The sequence below is a fragment of the Cystoisospora suis genome (assembly GCF_002600585.1).
Source record: "Cystoisospora suis strain Wien I chromosome Unknown contig_114, whole genome shotgun sequence".
Lineage (NCBI taxonomy): Eukaryota > Apicomplexa > Conoidasida > Eucoccidiorida > Sarcocystidae > Cystoisospora > Cystoisospora suis.
The window spans coordinates 18,453-35,256 of NW_027152916.1; the positions used below are offsets into that span (position 1 = coordinate 18,453).

Below are 16,804 nucleotides of genomic sequence, written 5' to 3' on the forward strand. Positions count from 1 at the left end.
CCGCACCAAGTCGTCCTCCCAGAGCTAGAACTACTCCGCGCGAACACTGATACTCCGATGTGTATTACTACAGTGGTGTACGCTTAGACTTCGAGCAGGTTGCTCACGCGTCAGCCGTAGGTCCGTGACTCTGCGTCAACTAATGCTGTTGGAACACCGTCAGATAAAAATTGCTATCGACGATCTTGCGCCACCGCAAAGAACGTACCGTGCTGCTACCTCCAACCAGTCGTTTGGCGACTACATTGTGCTCCGGTTGCAGAGCGTAGCCGAGGTGCAACGAAATGCAGTGAGCGACTTTCGCTGGCTATTAATAGAGACCCAAGACGCAATACGTGGGCATCTTGTACATTTTCAGTTTTCCGTTCCCACGACGAGAAGACTCGGCGCGATACTGCATCTCTGTGTCGTACTCTTTAGAACAGAAGAACGGACTCCGGCACTGGATCTCCCCAGTCTAGTCTATCACCAACTGCTACAGGACCAAACATCCTCAACCTGATGTGACAAATTCCCATTCTGAGAGCTGGCTACTTCAATCGCTACAATACCACCGCGCTAGCCAATGTAGCTGCAATCAAAGTTGATCCAAACAAACTCATACGCCATCACTGCGTCAACGGCAAGTTTGCCGCTGTAAACTGAGAAACATGGTCTCTCTTGAAGTTCATTTTGCGCCACGAGTCCTACATAAGAGCAGTTGACCGCACGGCACTATGGAGAACGTTACGATACACATGCGTGAAAGCGGCGGAACAACTTCGAAAGAAACAAAAGGTAAACAAGTCCTTCAACAGGCCACTCTCTTACAATCAGGAGACCGGCGACAGCGAAAAAAACTTGAAATTTTCCATGAAGTTGGTCACCTACGAATGAGTATGTACAGTTCTGCCCTGTGGATATGTCCTGAATGTGGAATCTTTGCGCTGTACTGCTGGTCTCCCACGCAACCCCGACCTGTTCGTTTTGATGAACCCCCTTCCAACACAGACAACGTAGCCACCAAGCTTGCCTGCTAGCATGCCATCTTTCACCGAAATGACGAAGTTGACAGTAGAGGCAGAATGAGTAACGCCATTCAAACTGTGGCTACGACCGTTGACGGAGTGGAGCGTAAGAGCGAGGCCTTCCGCTCGACCTGGATGTTCCGTTCTATCGCACGTGTTAGCCTAGCATGAGGTATTACTCGCCACTGTCAGAACCTCAGTGCTCTTCTTGAAGAAACAATTCACGCAAATCCCGAGAGCCCGCCTTAGAATAGAGTGACGAGACCTTCCGCCCTAGAGAAACATTCTATCGAGGCTTGGGAAAACAAGGAGGATAAGTGAGCACGAAACTGGGAGCAAAGCGCGAAACAAAGCCCACAAGTTCGTCCGCTTCGTTTCATGAACGCATCCAAGATGCAGCCGCTAATACACAAAAAACTCCGGCTGGGAACTCCAGGCACATGTGAGGAGGAGTGGAGCACGTATGAGAGCCCACGAAAAAAAAAAGGAGCTAGGGTGCGCCGTGTAGAAGAAAAACCTTTCTTTACTCTGCATCTATTTACGTGGGTTTCCTGCTGCAAGCTATACAATCCGAGCAACAAACTGACTGTCGCCTTTCTGTCAAGATAAAAACTCCTTCCCGGTGCCTTCTCTTGATGTGGAAGAAAAGCATCGGCGATTCTTTGCTATGAACGGGATGTGAGGAGTCGTAGAAACGTTCGCCCTCCCAGAGGATTGAAAAACTAGTCAAACCCTGCCCCACGCCACCACCAACCTTCCTTGTCTGGACACGGACTCAACAGATGCAGCATCTCTTCCTCATTCTGTCTTCTTTAGCTCAGCAACCACCACTACACCCACGACAAAGGCGGGAGAGGCGAGACGGCCCTTCCTGATAGGACGGGGTGCTGCCTCACTGAGCATGATCGTGTAACCACGAGAAACCCGACGACGCCACTCCCCCCCGGCAGACCACAAAAGGAAGCCGGTTTCTGTATCTACATTCCTTTCGAGGCTCCGTCTAAGACCATGTGCGAATACGCTTAGCTTTCCTCTCATCCACCAACGCCGACTGGCCAGCTGCCCAGCTGTCTTGAAGAAACAATGCGTTGTAGATAGGAATCGTGTCTCGCTTAGACGAGTATATATATGTATATAAATATATACACGGAGATACAAGATGTATTGAAAATTCCAGGTTTTTTACGCACCGAAGACACTCATCGGCCGGATTCTTATCCGAGAGCAGCGAACTTCACGACGGGCACTGAACAAGTCCAGCGCTCGCTGGTGCAGGTTTCTCCTTCGTTAGGAAGAGAAACAAGAAGAAGTCAAGACCTCGAGACACAACGAAGCTATCTGTACAGGTCTTTGGACTCCTACTTGTTTACTTATATCTTCGTAACACGGCAAGAACCGCAATCACTTTCTTTTGAAATGATCGACCGGCCCTGGCTAGAACCTAGGGGAGTGGGAGGGGGGGAATGCTCGTTGACAGGAATCGCCGCTACCCCCCGTGAAGGATATCTCGGGCGAATCCCGTTCTACACACTCTGTACACATTCGTATGTCCACATACGCACAGATACACTACTACTAGGCTTGAAACTGACGTTTTCCAACAGGATACCTGCACAGTGTGTGTATATGTATGTATATACACTTACATGAGAGATGGTTGCTCCTCTCGGAGTCAAAGATGAGAGCTTCAAAGAGAAACGAATAAAGAGAAGTCATACAGAGGAAAGCTAACTGAAGCGATGCTCTTTTTCTACCTTAGACAGAACACAAGCATGAAATAGACCAACAGCATAAAAGTAGACACGATGAAGTCGAACATCGTAGAAGAAACCTATACATATTGTTTAGAAACACAGGTAGCAGTAGGGGGGTGTAGTAGTGGTAGATGAGACCCTTCAGTTCATGACACCTCCTCAGCCATAGTAGTAGGCCCTCGTGATTCCTGATCTCCCTGCCCTGACATCCCGAAGCTTTCCTTCTCATCCCTCCCCTTCTCGGGCATAGGCGATATTCCCCCCTCAGGAACATAATCGCCTTGCACCTTAGCTCCCTGTGAGATATCTGCACGGACAAGTTGCTTGGGATTACTGTCTTCGACGCAGACTACACTTTCCGGTAAAACCTCAGTTTCACTTTCCCTTCCACAATGAGCTTGCTGGCTTGTCCCCCGCGTTGGATATGACACCCCTGTTGAACGAAGCATTACAGGTGAGGAGAAACACAGCAACACTAGAAATATGACTGCCTTAATCAAGAGTCCGTCTCAACCGATAGATAACATGCGGTTATCGCTCTCCGCGTCCTTACCTCTATCGATCCCTCCCGCATGTATAGGCACTCGCTACCAGCAGCACATACCTTCTATCTTATCTGTGGTAACCACGCCGCTTCAAACCGAGGGAATCATCTGAAAGAGTGGAGTTGACTGGACGTATACAATCATTGAAAACAAGACGAACACACGGGTCTCGCTGAAATACATGCATGTGTATACACGACGGAGTACAAGAGAAAACTATACATATACATATATCTATATATCTTGGCAACACAGACTGTGCTCTTCAGAAACCGGGTAACTAGTGAGTGACCAATATGGTGATGGGCTGATCACATACATTTACGCATACCTATGTATAGACACATATACAGGTACACCCATCCACACAGAACACCCGATAGCTGCACTGTATATCAAACTGCACGCTGCCCCAAGGAGCGTGTGAGCTTGATACTTCACATATTCAACTAGCGACTTGCACCTCTATGTAGACATACTACACAACAAAGAAGGCGTACCTGAGCAGACAGGAGATCGCGGACGGATGGGAAGGAACCACGACCAGTCAAATTTGCCGAATACCTGAGAAGATGACATTACCCCCCGCACATGCACCAACCTTGGGTCAAAAACCTGACTTCCACAAGATGTATATACACTCCATCAGAGTCTTTTTATATCTGCCATGCGTACACCTATGTACCCCGATCCTTCATACTGCGAACGCACACTCCGGAAAAACGAAAAAAAAGCACAAACCACGATCAGCGAAACCATCACTACAGATACGGAGACACTGAAGAGAAGACAAGAGTAGAGAGCCTGTCTATATACCTGTGACAGAATACTACCTGACTATGAACTAGGCGCTTCGCTCTACACTCTCAACTTGTGCCACTCCAATACCCGGAATATCCACAGCCCATTCTATGGCGAGCTTGCATCGAATAGAGGTATTTCATTAAGGAGACATCATTCCCTTGTCGCCTCGACCTGTCGTCGATCGAAAGTCTGGATGCTGTAGTTAGAGAAGTGCGACTATGTTCATCTATCTTTCCTTGCCTTGACGACTGTACTCCAATACCTAGCTAAGAAACGATGCTGAAGTGATGAGAATCCTCGTACGGCTTGTCGCTTACCTGTTGTGTGTTGGCCATCCTTCCCACATTGTAAGGGTTAGGTGATGGATACTGAACCTCGATGGACGTCACATTGATAAGCATGTAGTACAGGTGAGTAAGAAACATCTATGGGAAAATAAAGAAGAGAAGAAAGAAAACAACAGCACACATCACACTCTCAACTTTTCTCTCTATCACATCACACGAAAAAGAGGCGAACAGAAGATCCTCCTAACTCCCGCGAGGATGATGTGCAGGGGGAGAGAAATCAGAAAGAACGATACTAAAAAAGCAGCAGTAGCATAAGATTGCCTACAGAACACAACATGCCGACACGGTCAGGTTGTTTAACAAGAAATGGTGCCACTACCACCACTCTCGTAGCTTGTTGTAGATGAACCCTCAGTCATATCTCCCCTCTTCTTTTAAAGAAGAAACGACGATGCTTTAGAGCCGCAAGAGAACATTCTACACCTCCTAGTACCCCTCACTAGATCGGTATATGCATACATATGCATTTATATATATATATATACATAAGCGGGTTATACGGTGTACATATCTATGTATATATACATCAAGCTGACCACGCTCCCTCTTCCTTCCGTCAGTCGTTGCCTATCATCAATATACGCTTGCTAGTGAAGTGAATTTGTTTCTGCACACCACCACGTTCTTTGAACTGACTCCTTGTCCTCCCTATGTATCCCTCTTCATCTACTATAACCAGGTAGCTTCCTTTAAAACACAGACAAGATTCTTTCTCGGCCCTGATAAGATGTAGTCTTCTAAGTAAAAGAAGCAAAGAAACATCCGTAGACTCTCTACACACAAGCTCGAGAGCCTGCAAGCGAGGTCTTCCGACCAAACAGACTGTTACACACGTACGACTCCCACTTCACCAGAATTCCGGGGACGGAAACATGGATGACACCATGAAAGAAAGGAAGACGAAAGACTTACCACAAGAGTAACAAGTCCGAAGGTAACCTGCATGATCCACGCTGTACATACACACAGTGCGTAGACGACATAAGTAACCTTCTCTCAGAACAAGCAAGAAGTATGTACTGCACACGGACACAAGTAATCTCCTGAGAAAGAAAAGACGTCTTTCAACTACATGACCCTTCAAATGATTTACACATTCGCAGGAAGAAAACACAACAGATGACGCCTAGCTAAACCAAAAGTAAGCCAGCCATCTAATACAATCTAGTTAAGATGCCCGCTGACTACGAGATCCATCCCACATACTCTGCATGGATCCATGATAGAGCGACTCTCCATTTAGATGCATATGATCTAATGAAGCCTAGTGGACGTACCAATCAAGAATGTCCCCCATATGCCAACTCCGGATCCCTGAAAAAAAGAAAAGCAAACAAGGACACGAGAAGAGAACTCGACCGTCGTGGAACGAAAGACGTTAGACACGAAAGCCATTCACAAGCACATAAAACACGAATGAATGTGATGATGTGCTTCTTATGGTTTCGAAAATCCTCGTTATCAAGACATAGTAATAGAAGACCTACAGACTGGAAATGAAGTGCCTGTCATGCATAGCCAATGGAGTGCATCCGCATACCTCAATGACCAGGGGGCTCCAAATCTAACATCTCGGCAAGCAAAGAATAGACTTCTTCGCGACCCTAAGGATGACTAGACGTGAAACAAACAACCTCACCAGAGACCCTCTGTTCTCTCAGGTATCTGAAAACCTGCCATTCTATAAGTATGTCTTTGTCTCGTGAAGTCAGTCAGGTCCTCAACAGATCTGAAATGTGTGGTCATCCTCGCTTACAGCCTTCCCCTTCTGAAAACTGATTAGTGACCCTGTCATCACACTTATAGCCACAGCTCCTTCCCATCGAAACTGGCTTACAAGTGCACATATTCATGGTGCAAATCCATATATATATATATATATGCATATGCACGATCTATACGAGACCTGTCAACAGATACATATGTGCATGCATGCTACACTATCTGTATGCCAGCAGCACGATGAAGGGCAAATAGAGCTGCACCCCAATGGAAAAATACACGCGTCACGCCTGCCTTCTAACTGCCTTCTGGTGTGTCCTTTCTCATGGGCTACGAGGAAGAAAGACCTGTGTACTATCATCTTGACTAATTGAATGCCTCTTCATATCTTCTCGACTACTCCAGAGAAATCGAACTCCTGTGATTTTTGAGAGTCCTCGTGTTATGAGTGCGATCTGAGACAAACATAAATAGACCAGGAGGCAGCCGGGGCGCCGGCCACGAGACGAGAAAGTGAATGAAGGACAGAGGAAGGACACATCGGAGGAGAGAAACGACACTCCTCGAAAAAAGCTCTTCTCCTGCCGTAGCAGACTGACCCCGTCCTTTTCGCTGTCGGCCGTACGTATCCTTATGCTATCATATACATCTTTGAGGACAACGGGAAGAAAGGGTCTGTACTCCTAGGGAGAGTCTCTAACAAAAGTGCCGTCAAGAACATATGGAGATATCTCATCCGCGGGAGAACAAAGGCCAGAGCTACAGAAGAACGTGTCTAATAGCCGTTCTGATTGTTGATACGGTGCAAAAAGACGTGAGCCAAGAAAACTCCTCGGCCTTTTCCGTCCACCAAAGTACAAGAAAACCTCTTAGCCTCATGAAAATCTCCCCTCAGCAACTTCATCACTATACAGCCTTAAGTGTTGTTTTTTTTGATCACGTCGTCTGTCTGCAAGTAGGGCCACCCCTTTCGTCCGCCAGCCACGACATATGAAAACGAATCATCAAAATAGCAGATGTATTCGTTTACATCCGGAAGAGAAATCTAACGTCATTCTCGTCTGTCCTTACTCTACTCTCCGAACAAAGAACATGACTTCTAGAGACTCAGTTGCCTTGTCCTATCCTGTCTTGTCTATAAACACTCTATTACCATGTCTTGCTGCTTGTCCGCACTGCACTGTCCTTCACCGGGGACCTTAGCGAAGAGTCTGTGCTACAACCACTGACAAGATCTAGAGAAGTATTTGTTATGCTAGTGGGTATTCTATTCTTTAGGGGGTGTACAGGAGAATGACGACTCAAAGAATCAGCTGTAACAACTGCCTTTCATGAAGAGGGACAACACGAGCCGAAACTTCTGAGGAGTTTAGTAGACAAGCGAAGTGAAGAGCCCCGCAGCTTTCTTCCCCTCCCTCAGAGTCTATCCACGATGATTCCTACTGTGATTACCCGTGTGGTATCGGACTCCCCGGAGTAGAGGAATTCCCCGACAATCCATGGGGCTGCAGAGGCAGCTAGAAAAGTGCAGAGTATCGCGCAATAGAAGTTGAACAAGAGGAATTGCTTGTAGTTATTGAAGCCTACGCAGTTGCCCACCCAAGGACAGTGATGATCCATCCGCATCACGCATATATTGCATATCTGCGAGCGGGACACAAAGCAAGACATTTCCACACACTCACTGGGCAGAACGCATGGCACCACGACCCGACAACTACGCATGAACGTGAGAGCCTGTCTCATCATGATACACGGCCATGTACGCACGGAGGCTCACATTAAGGAAGAGAATGAAACAAAAAGCTTGCGCTTGTGTACGTTCTCTGAGCGTAGTTACGAGTTTCCCAAGATTAGACTAGGGTGTCTGCCACGATTCAACATCTAAGCAAACTGTAGAAAAAGATACTCTCACACAGAGAGAAGCTGAAGAGTCGCTTCAGTTTCATTCCTGTTCTTCGATAGAGATGTGAAAAGAGGAATGCTGTCCAGAACGAAGGGAGGCTGACAGAAGAACAAACTCGACCGGCCCCGTCCCTCCGCTTTCCTCTAGCACTCCACAGAAAAGGTTAGTACGACTATGTACTCAACTAGATTCATCCACCCTCGACCATCTGGGGCCCGCCTCCTCTTGAGCGCGGGCCAGATAGTCGAGCCAATTCAGCGTGAACTACTACCCCTTTAAGCAGAAAGCAAGTAACCTACTCAGTTCGGAAAAGCGAGGATAGCGAACAAACTCATGAAGAGGACGCGACGAAAGTCACTCTTACCGAACAGTGATGGGCTCTTTCAGGTCTAAGACAATGAGCGCATTTTGGACATTTCGAGGCCAGGCCTGGGTGGAAGTCCCTTAATTTGACTCTTTCCCGAGTGCCGCCTCCCGAGAGGCTCCTCGAGGAAGCATCAAAGGTGCTGCTTGGGCTTCCTCCCCTTGATGGGGAGGAGACAATTCGGCCATCAAGGTCTAGGTAAGGGATTTTCCTTACGACGACTTCGTGTTGCCAGGCCTGAGGAATCTCCCCAGGGTCCTCCAACGCGCATGCGAAGTAAGACCACAAGGCGAGACACCAGAGAACCAAGCCTACTACGCCCAACCCGACAGCAAGTCCCACATTATCACTGTGATGCGACAGCTCTCGATAGAGGTAGATGTAGGAGTACGTGACTGCCTCAAAGAGGAAGATCACGCCAACTAGCAAAAGCGGAACCCAGGAAAGGCCTCGCACTACACGGCTCTTAGCGTGCATTGTCGCGAAGGAAAGAAGTCCAGCTGCTCACATAGAGCCAAAAAAGAAGAGAAAACGATCGGAACACAGGGCTGCACGCTTTCAGTTGCTGCCTGCGTCCGACCGGGCAGAAGCACGAAGAAGTAGTTGCCAACACCAGCAGCCCGTGCCTTGCTTATCCTCCTATAGGAGCCATGCCCGACAGAAAATCGGCAACTAAGACCACACCGAATCGCGTCAACTATCCTGACAGAAACGCTGGGGAACGCACCCCCAGGTACTGAGAGGAAAGAAACTCATGTGATCCACCCCGGTCCCTGCTGGTGATGAATCGCACCTCAGGGACTCACTGGCTCGCTCATTTTCCACGCTTCCGTCAATGCCAGTTCCAGAAGTTCTCCGGGCTGTGCCCACTGCACATGTTTGGTAATCCTGACTGAAGAGGTGGAATGTAGAAGCATTTCTTCATCCGCAAGTGCGTGCATGTTCCCCCCTGGCTTCGCATAAGAGGAAGGTACAGTAAGTGACAGGGAATCCAACACTCCGGGACGCTTCAAAAACAAACGTGTCTGCAAGGACATGTAGACTCTCCTGGGGCGTGCAGCTTCCGCTGCCGAGCACGCGCCGCTCCAGGAACCCAAGTTGAGAACGCCAGGGGACCTCAACGGCAAACGCAGGACCCTGGTCAGCGTAGTTTTGCGTGCGACGAAATGTGTCTCGGAGTGGAAGTCGGCAAATGGCAGAAACTGCTAAAAGAAGAAGTAGCCTGACAAGCACGTACGGAAAAAGAAAAATCTGGAAAGCGACAAGTGCACTGAACCACGCTCGTCCTCAATAACCGCGAAGCGGAAAATGAGGTTGGGACCAGTAAAAAGAGAAAGAGCCGCGGAGAAGTGCATGTGTGGAAAAACGATATGCCTCCTACCACTACTTTTTCAAGATGAAAAAGTCTTTACCACTACTTTTTCAAGATGAAAAAGTCTTTTTAGAGACAAGATATACAGCTAGCGAACCGCTAGAAGAGAGCCACCAGTTATTCTTCAAGGTAGGTTGTTCTCGTGACTTGCACGATGCGGCCTCCTCTCGTTACACTCGGGAGGAGGCAAACTGTAAGACCGGACAGAAAAAAACCAGGGATTCCCTTGCTACGACGCCTCCCAGCTGTGCCACAATGTCTCCCCCTCAACGAAGAACGTCCCGGCTTGCGAAGGGCACGCCGCAGGAGCACAAGGAACGCTGCATCTGCAGACGCGCGCCTTCGCCGCTGTGGCTGCGTATCGAAAAGGATCTCTATTCTGGTGGACGACCAGCGCAATCCGCTCTACGCGTTACGTTCAATACCTGCGGAAAACCTTCGGATGCGCAATGTCTGGGACCGCCTTATACACAGCGAATCCATACTCGGCAGCTGCAAAACCGCGATGGGGAACAGGTGTGTGTATCAAACCTTGGCGTGGTATCTGTGCTGTCTTTCCAGAGACTCAATAACTCCACGGGGCTTGCTCTTCCATGCTAGGCTCTCTGGGTCTTTGGGTACGCCGGGACGTACTCTTACAGTCAATGCACGACTCGCGCATGAGGTTCGCGGAATCCAAGCACCTTCGTTCTTCTTCAATGGTGGTACATAAAACACTACACGTATCTATATTTTCAGATATGCTGACTCGGACAGAAACAGTGGCCATGTCGAAGTACCTCAGTTGGTTATGGTCCTTTCCCGGGAAGGTGCCAACAATGCCAGACTAGTGGGAACCCGGCCAGTAAACTGCTTCTGTGTTGTCGGTCCGAAGCGGGGGTGGAGGACACATCCACCACCTGCGACCCAGTTCCTGTGTGAAACCCGGAGACTTAAGGGGGCGACCTATATTGCGTGCGTTTTCAGATGAAACGCTGCAGAAGTAACTACCGGGTGAGATGTCGCTACGGAGGATCCCAATTTGAATGGCAGGCCACTACGCACGCAGGCTGACTGTGTAGACCGGCCGGATGTCTAACCGTTCTTGTTTACTACGGACGTTTCACGCGGTTTACTGTTTGGCTGCCCCTGGTTTAGTCGTCTCCCTCTCTCCCAAGGTGAGAGTCGCAACAGGGCAAAAAACGGTGTGTGCTCCTCGCAGCATCGTTTTCTCCTCGTCGCCAGTCCCACCCCCAGCCACAGTAATTTCCGTGTTTTTACGCCACCTGTGCCCATGCATTTTTTCCCCATCTAGCGCTCTTCTTTCTGTTTTGTATTTCCATCACCTTTTCTACGTAATGCTGCACATGTTAGGCACTGACCGTTGCTGAGGTTTGGATAACTGATGGTTCTACATGCATTTCGTTGTTCAACGAGGTGAAGCCTTAAACACGGCGCCCAGTGCCACAAAAAGTGAACGCCGGGCGTGATAGTAGAGCAATTGCTAGCTACCTGGCTCATTTCATCCCGTTGAAACCGCAGCGGGTGCAACAGGGGCCGTCCCCGCGTGCGAGACTTCCGTTTCCATCCGTGTTCCCGTCTTGTAATTTTTTGAGCAAATGGAGGCGCCCCCCACGAAGCGCTCGGCTTTCCAAGGCCCGTGCTACCTTAAAATGGTTGTCAACAACTTGACAGCTGGAGCCGTCATCGGGAAGAATGGCGCGGCAATCGCAGGGATCGAACAGACAACAGGTTGTGCCGTGAAGCTCTCTCCATCGAATGCCTTTTACCCTGGAACTCAGGATCGAGTCCTGATCATGAGTGGAGAACAAGAGCAGTTGAACAACGCCCTGGTTATTATTTTGGACAAGATCAAGGAGACAGCAGCTTCTTCGCCGTCTTCACATTCGAGCAGTAATGGGGATGGTCGCCGGGACTCCTTCAGCAGTAATGACGGTCAGCAGAAAATCACGTGTCGCCTCGCGGTACCAAAGTCTGCCGTCTCGGCCATCATCGGCAAGGGTGGTCAGCAGATTCGCGAGCTTCAGGACACAACAGGTGCCCGTGTCCAGATTTCCAGTCGTGAAGAGGGTCTAGCCGAGCGCATGATTACGATCAGCGGCGTCGTCGAGCATGTTCGATCTGCCGCTCTTACAATAGCTGCGTGCATACAGTCTGACCCGTACTTACGTGACCACATGCATGTTGTTTACAAATCAGGCGCTCCCGGAGGTGTCACAGTAGGCGGTTTGCCACCAGCATCCACAGTTCCGCCTACAGCGGCAACTCATTACGGAGTAATGCCGATTTCGTTTGGAAATGGTTTGTATCCTGCAGGTGCAGGTCACCTGTATAGCCCTGCTGCAGATGTCCTCAATATTCAGTGCGACATCACCATTCAGGTAGCCGATCACAACATCGGGGCGGTGATAGGGCGGAGTGGTTCATGCGTTACAGAAATCATTAAAGCTACGGGAACAAGGATTCAGATCAGCCAAAAAGGTGACCTAGTTCCAGGCACCAACGATCGGAAGATTGTTATATCAGGTACGGTGGGAGCTGTCCACAGTGCCCACTTGATGCTGTTGCAGAGAATACACGCGTTCCAGGAGGCACCAGGAGTCAAGGGCCACCCTGGTGGTGGCCCTGGCGTTGGAATGGGGAGCCCGGGAAATGCAGCGAACAATGGACTTGGTGACGGTCATGGACTGGATCTGCATGTCCATCCGCATAGTCCAGCCATTGGTGGACAAGGGAATCTACACTACATGCATCCCCCGGGCTATGGTTATTAACCTTACTCGTTCTGAGCCATTGTCCATACAGGAAGGTGTTACTCGTGGAGTCACTTCCCGCTCACTTGGGAAAAGTTAGCCGCTGGAAGTGGATTCTTGACCGTCTGGGAGTTCGTGTCTGCGGTACCTCGTACCATTGACCCCTGATATCGTATGTGTGCGCGCTACGTGTTCTTTCGTTGTTGTACGTTTCCGGGTATACGGTCAACTGCATCCTAATTCTGTGTACGGAGTTGCCGGTACGGGAGAGGCACGCGGCATCACAAATGGGACACTGGATTCGTACGGGGTAGACAAGGGGTAGGGACTAGTGATGGTGGTAAGAAGTCGGGGAGTACGGTGATGCGGAACGTATCTGAGGTCCGTCGTGGGTGTTCCGGTGCCTAAATCACTGGTGATTGCAGCAGTGAGCGTTTTTCTTCGACAGATCGGAGTGGTGGAGACTTGGTGTGTGGTGGGCTGCCGGTGAATAGCGGAGAGGATCTTGCATGATGCATGGTAGTTAGTGATTGTCGATGGTCCGCGTCATGTAGACGGGAGCCACGGAAGAGCCTTTGTTTGGATGAATCATGCTTACGGCGCGGGTGTTGCAAACTCGATTGTGCATCCGCAGTCGCATCTGCTCACTCCAGGAAGCTGCAGAACAGAGCGCTCAGGAGACCACCACTTCTTCATCTTTCCGGTCTGCGATCCCGCGGGGAAGCCGCGCCCTGAGGTGTTTGACGCTTTTTGTTCGGTGGTTTGGGGTTGGGATGCAATCGTAGCACTTCAGGGTGGAAGCGTTTCTCGATTTTATGCTCGTTGCTTTTCGGTAGTCTCTAATCGGGGAGTGCCGGGCTGGTTGCGTGATCTGCGCTTTCCTGTGCCTGTTTCACATTTGGATGTGTTTCTGCGCAATTGGATGGGTAAAAGAGTTGCGTCTGCTTAAGTAAGCACTGTGTAGTGCAGCTCTGGCCGTTGCAGTGGCTCGTTCTGCGTTCCTGCGGGGCCAGTGGCTACAGCGAAGTAGTGCACACGCCAGCGCCGCGCCTAGGTAAGCACGAATGCGATGGATCTGAGAATTGCCCATGTACCTCCTCGATACCGCAGCGTTTTCTAACGCTGAACGGCAAAGGCTCTGGTCATGCTCACAATAGAACCAGGCGAGTGGGAGGCAGGGTCAGAATAAGTTATCGAGGCTCGCGAGCCAGGGGATCGGCTGCGTTGCTTCCCGATCGTTCAGAGTGTGATGCGCGACGTCACAGTTGTGCTCGAAAGAGGAGATTGGGACGGCGTCTCGTTCGTTATTTGTGGTGAAACGGCTGACGAATTTGAAAGTCCCAGTCGGCCTGCGGTTGAATGCCAAGCTTATGTGGCGTGGAGGTGCCCGAATGCCGCAGTGTTCGGCGAACTGCGCTGGATAATGTCTCGCGGCTTGCTGTACAGTTCTGTCTCGAATCAAAGCTGGGAAGCTGCACTGTGTGCAATGTCTGCGTGAGAGCGCAGTCTCTGATCAGTTCATTGAGCAGCGCAGATGAGTCGCAAGTCTTGTGGGAAAGCCAGGTTTCTCAGGGGAGACAGAGTCGGCGGGATGCCGCCGGTGCTGGAGACCTGCCGTAGGCCGGGGCAGCGTTCACGTGTAGGCTTGCATTGGAACTATCCAAGTGCACAGACTAGAATACCCCCAAGGCAAATGTGGGAAATGTTCCAAATGGAAGGCCTTGTCCTTCATATACAGGAAAGCCCATCACGGCGCCTCCGGACGACCAACCCCGTTCACGTGCCAGTCTGGGCGTGTGGGTGCATGCTTTGTAAAGATTGTCTGCGGTGTTCAGCTCACGTACCCACTGACCGTTTGCCTGAGACGCCGCCGAAACGGAACGCCTTCACGACGTGCTAGGCGTAGACCGGTCAAGGATGCAGTCCACTGACGTCACGCCAGTATACACGCACTCGGAAAGCTGTTCTGACGTAGTCCATCTAGGCGAACGCCGACTGCGCCATGCATTGATATATCACCTATTTGGCGGAGCACACTACAAAGTGCGTTAGTCGCTGTCAGCCGTGCAAAAAGCCTCGTCACCCCATGCGGCCCGCTGTCTCTAACTCTCGAAAAAATCTGCACACACAGGGCCGGCTCGGTTTTGCAGCCCTTTACCACCGCCTGGTCCACTGCTGTTACGTCAGCTTGGTCAAAAAAGGTGACCACCTAACGCATTTCCAGACGGTGCCGATGTGGGATATCCCCGATCAGTGTCATATCGAGAAACATAAGAGGTTGCAGCAGCATGGTATTGCCCCCGACCGTCAGCGGGTCCACCACGTATCTTAGGCTCGCGGTCCTGGAGCTACCTGACGGACTCGCCCGTGCGGCTGGTGTTTCGACTCTGAACATAGGCCCTGACTGCCTCTGGCTTGCCGCAGAGGGTGGCGTGTCCGCTTTACCTCACATGCTCCGCTGTTCGAGCACACCACGGCGGTTAAGCACACACAAGCTACGGCTGTGGGCAATGCCGCAAAGCCACAGATATCATTATACAAGTGGGCGCAGTGGCCCCGGCCACACGGCAACGATCCCTGATAACACCAGCAAATACGCTACAAGTTCGTCACACCTCGCTGTTATGCAGCTTAACGAAGAAGGGAGCAGACAAGGATGCCCGTGACACGCCTCAACACGGCGTTTACTGCAATACTGTCTCGGACTTTCGATTCCTCAGCGCGTCCGGCATTGGAAGCACGGTTTAATGACTCCCGAGATACTCCTTGACGCCTTCCGCTGTGGGCTTCATTGCTTTCTCTCCTTTCTTCCAGTTTGCTGGGCAAACTTCGCCGTACTGCTCGAAATGTTGCAAAGCATCGAGCATTCGAAGAGCTTCATCAGCGCTTCGCCCAAGGGGAAGGTTGTTGACTACGGAGTGCTGGAGAACGCCATTCTTGTCGATAAGGAACAGGCCGCGGAACGCCATCCCGTCGGGGTGCAACACTCCGTAGTCCGTCGCAATTTTGTGTGAGACATCCGCAAGCAGAGGAAAATCTATCTTGCCGATACCCCCCTCCTTGGGCTGTATGTTTCTCCATGCATTGTGAACGAACTTGCTGTCTACTGAACAGCCGATCAGCTGGCAATTGCGTTTTTCGAATTCGCTGCACATGCGGTGAAACGCGATGATTTCGGACGGGCACACGAAAGTAAAGTCAAAAGGGTAGAAAAAAAGGATCACATACTTCTTTCCTTTAAACTGATCCAAAGAAAGCTTGCCAAAAGTGCCATCAGGCATCACGGCTTCTGCCTCGAATGCAGGCGCGCGCTCAGCAATGCTCGGGCCCACCATTTTATCCCACGTGTCCGAAGGCGGAAAACTTCCGTAGTTTGGAGAAACGGTAACACGAAAGAATGTTCAGTCTCTTGAACGGCCCTGACGCCGCTTGCAATACGAGGGTGTGATTGCTGCTGGCCAAGGTGTCCGGGGAGGAGACCCGTATTAGCGACGTCCCGCTGCTCCTTGCACACCGGTTCAGGAGACGCCCCGGCGTGCGACTACACGGAGGAGGCCTCGCACTGACATGCAAACCGGCGTATTGCTTACTCTTGGGGCATCCTTGCGCACGCAGCGCTTCCTAGATCTGGCCCCTGTTGTCACAATTGGTAAAGGAACCTCGTCGCGAGACTGACTGACTACGTTCTCTAGTCAACCTAGCGACGTGTGACACCACCGTGCAGCGGAAAACGTCCGAATGCACCTCGATTGCTAACAATTGTTGCCCTGTAACACCGTGCATTGCAATGGCTCTCTCGTTTGGACGCTCTTAACGGAGACACTATTTCTTACAGTTCGAGTGAGAAGGTTCGTTCCACACCACATGACTGTCTTTTCTCGCTCCCGACGGTAGGCCCCTTTTTCACAATGACACGTTAAGGGGGCTTTCATGCACATTCACATTCACGATCTCGCCTTTTCACATTCACGAACTCGCACTCACGTTTCACGAACTCGCACCCACAAACTCGTACTCCCACGGCTGCCTCGTGGCGCCGACCATATTCCCTCCCGCACAGGATCCTTCGTCGTGATTCCCCCCCCTTGTCACAATGGCCTTGTTGCATTCGCACTCTGCAACACACGTTCGCTGGACGTCTTCGTACACATACGATTCTGCATTCACTCTCGCGCAGGCAAACCCGCGCCACCACACTCACTTCCCCTCGTAGCAATGATCTCGTGA

General features: G+C 50.5%; 3 protein-coding genes across 3 annotated transcripts; 1 reads left to right on the forward strand and 2 right to left on the reverse strand.

Moving 5' to 3' along the window:
- Positions 1-586: 586 nt before the first annotated feature.
- On the reverse strand, positions 587-10,200 carry CSUI_000269 (dhhc zinc finger domain-containing protein). Its single transcript, XM_068060503.1, has 7 exons — positions 8,453-10,200; positions 7,635-7,826; positions 5,738-5,774; positions 5,373-5,413; positions 4,428-4,535; positions 3,807-3,870; positions 587-3,194 (listed from the first exon to the last, which is right to left on the reverse strand). The coding sequence occupies exons 1-7, from the start codon at positions 8,927-8,929 to the stop codon at positions 2,908-2,910; spliced, it is 1,206 nt and encodes a 401-aa protein (XP_067927509.1). The 5' UTR covers positions 8,930-10,200; the 3' UTR covers positions 587-2,907.
- Positions 10,201-10,694: 494 nt separating this feature from the next.
- CSUI_000270 (rna-binding protein nova-1) lies at positions 10,695-14,139 on the forward strand. The gene has a single exon (XM_068060504.1). The coding sequence runs from the start codon at positions 11,423-11,425 to the stop codon at positions 12,596-12,598; it is 1,176 nt and encodes a 391-aa protein (XP_067927510.1). The 5' UTR covers positions 10,695-11,422; the 3' UTR covers positions 12,599-14,139.
- An 86-nt stretch (positions 14,140-14,225) lies between these two features.
- On the reverse strand, positions 14,226-16,136 carry CSUI_000271 (thioredoxin peroxidase). The gene has a single exon (XM_068060505.1). The coding sequence runs from the start codon at positions 15,910-15,912 to the stop codon at positions 15,322-15,324; it is 591 nt and encodes a 196-aa protein (XP_067927511.1). The 5' UTR covers positions 15,913-16,136; the 3' UTR covers positions 14,226-15,321.
- Between the last annotated feature and the right edge of the window lie 668 nt (positions 16,137-16,804).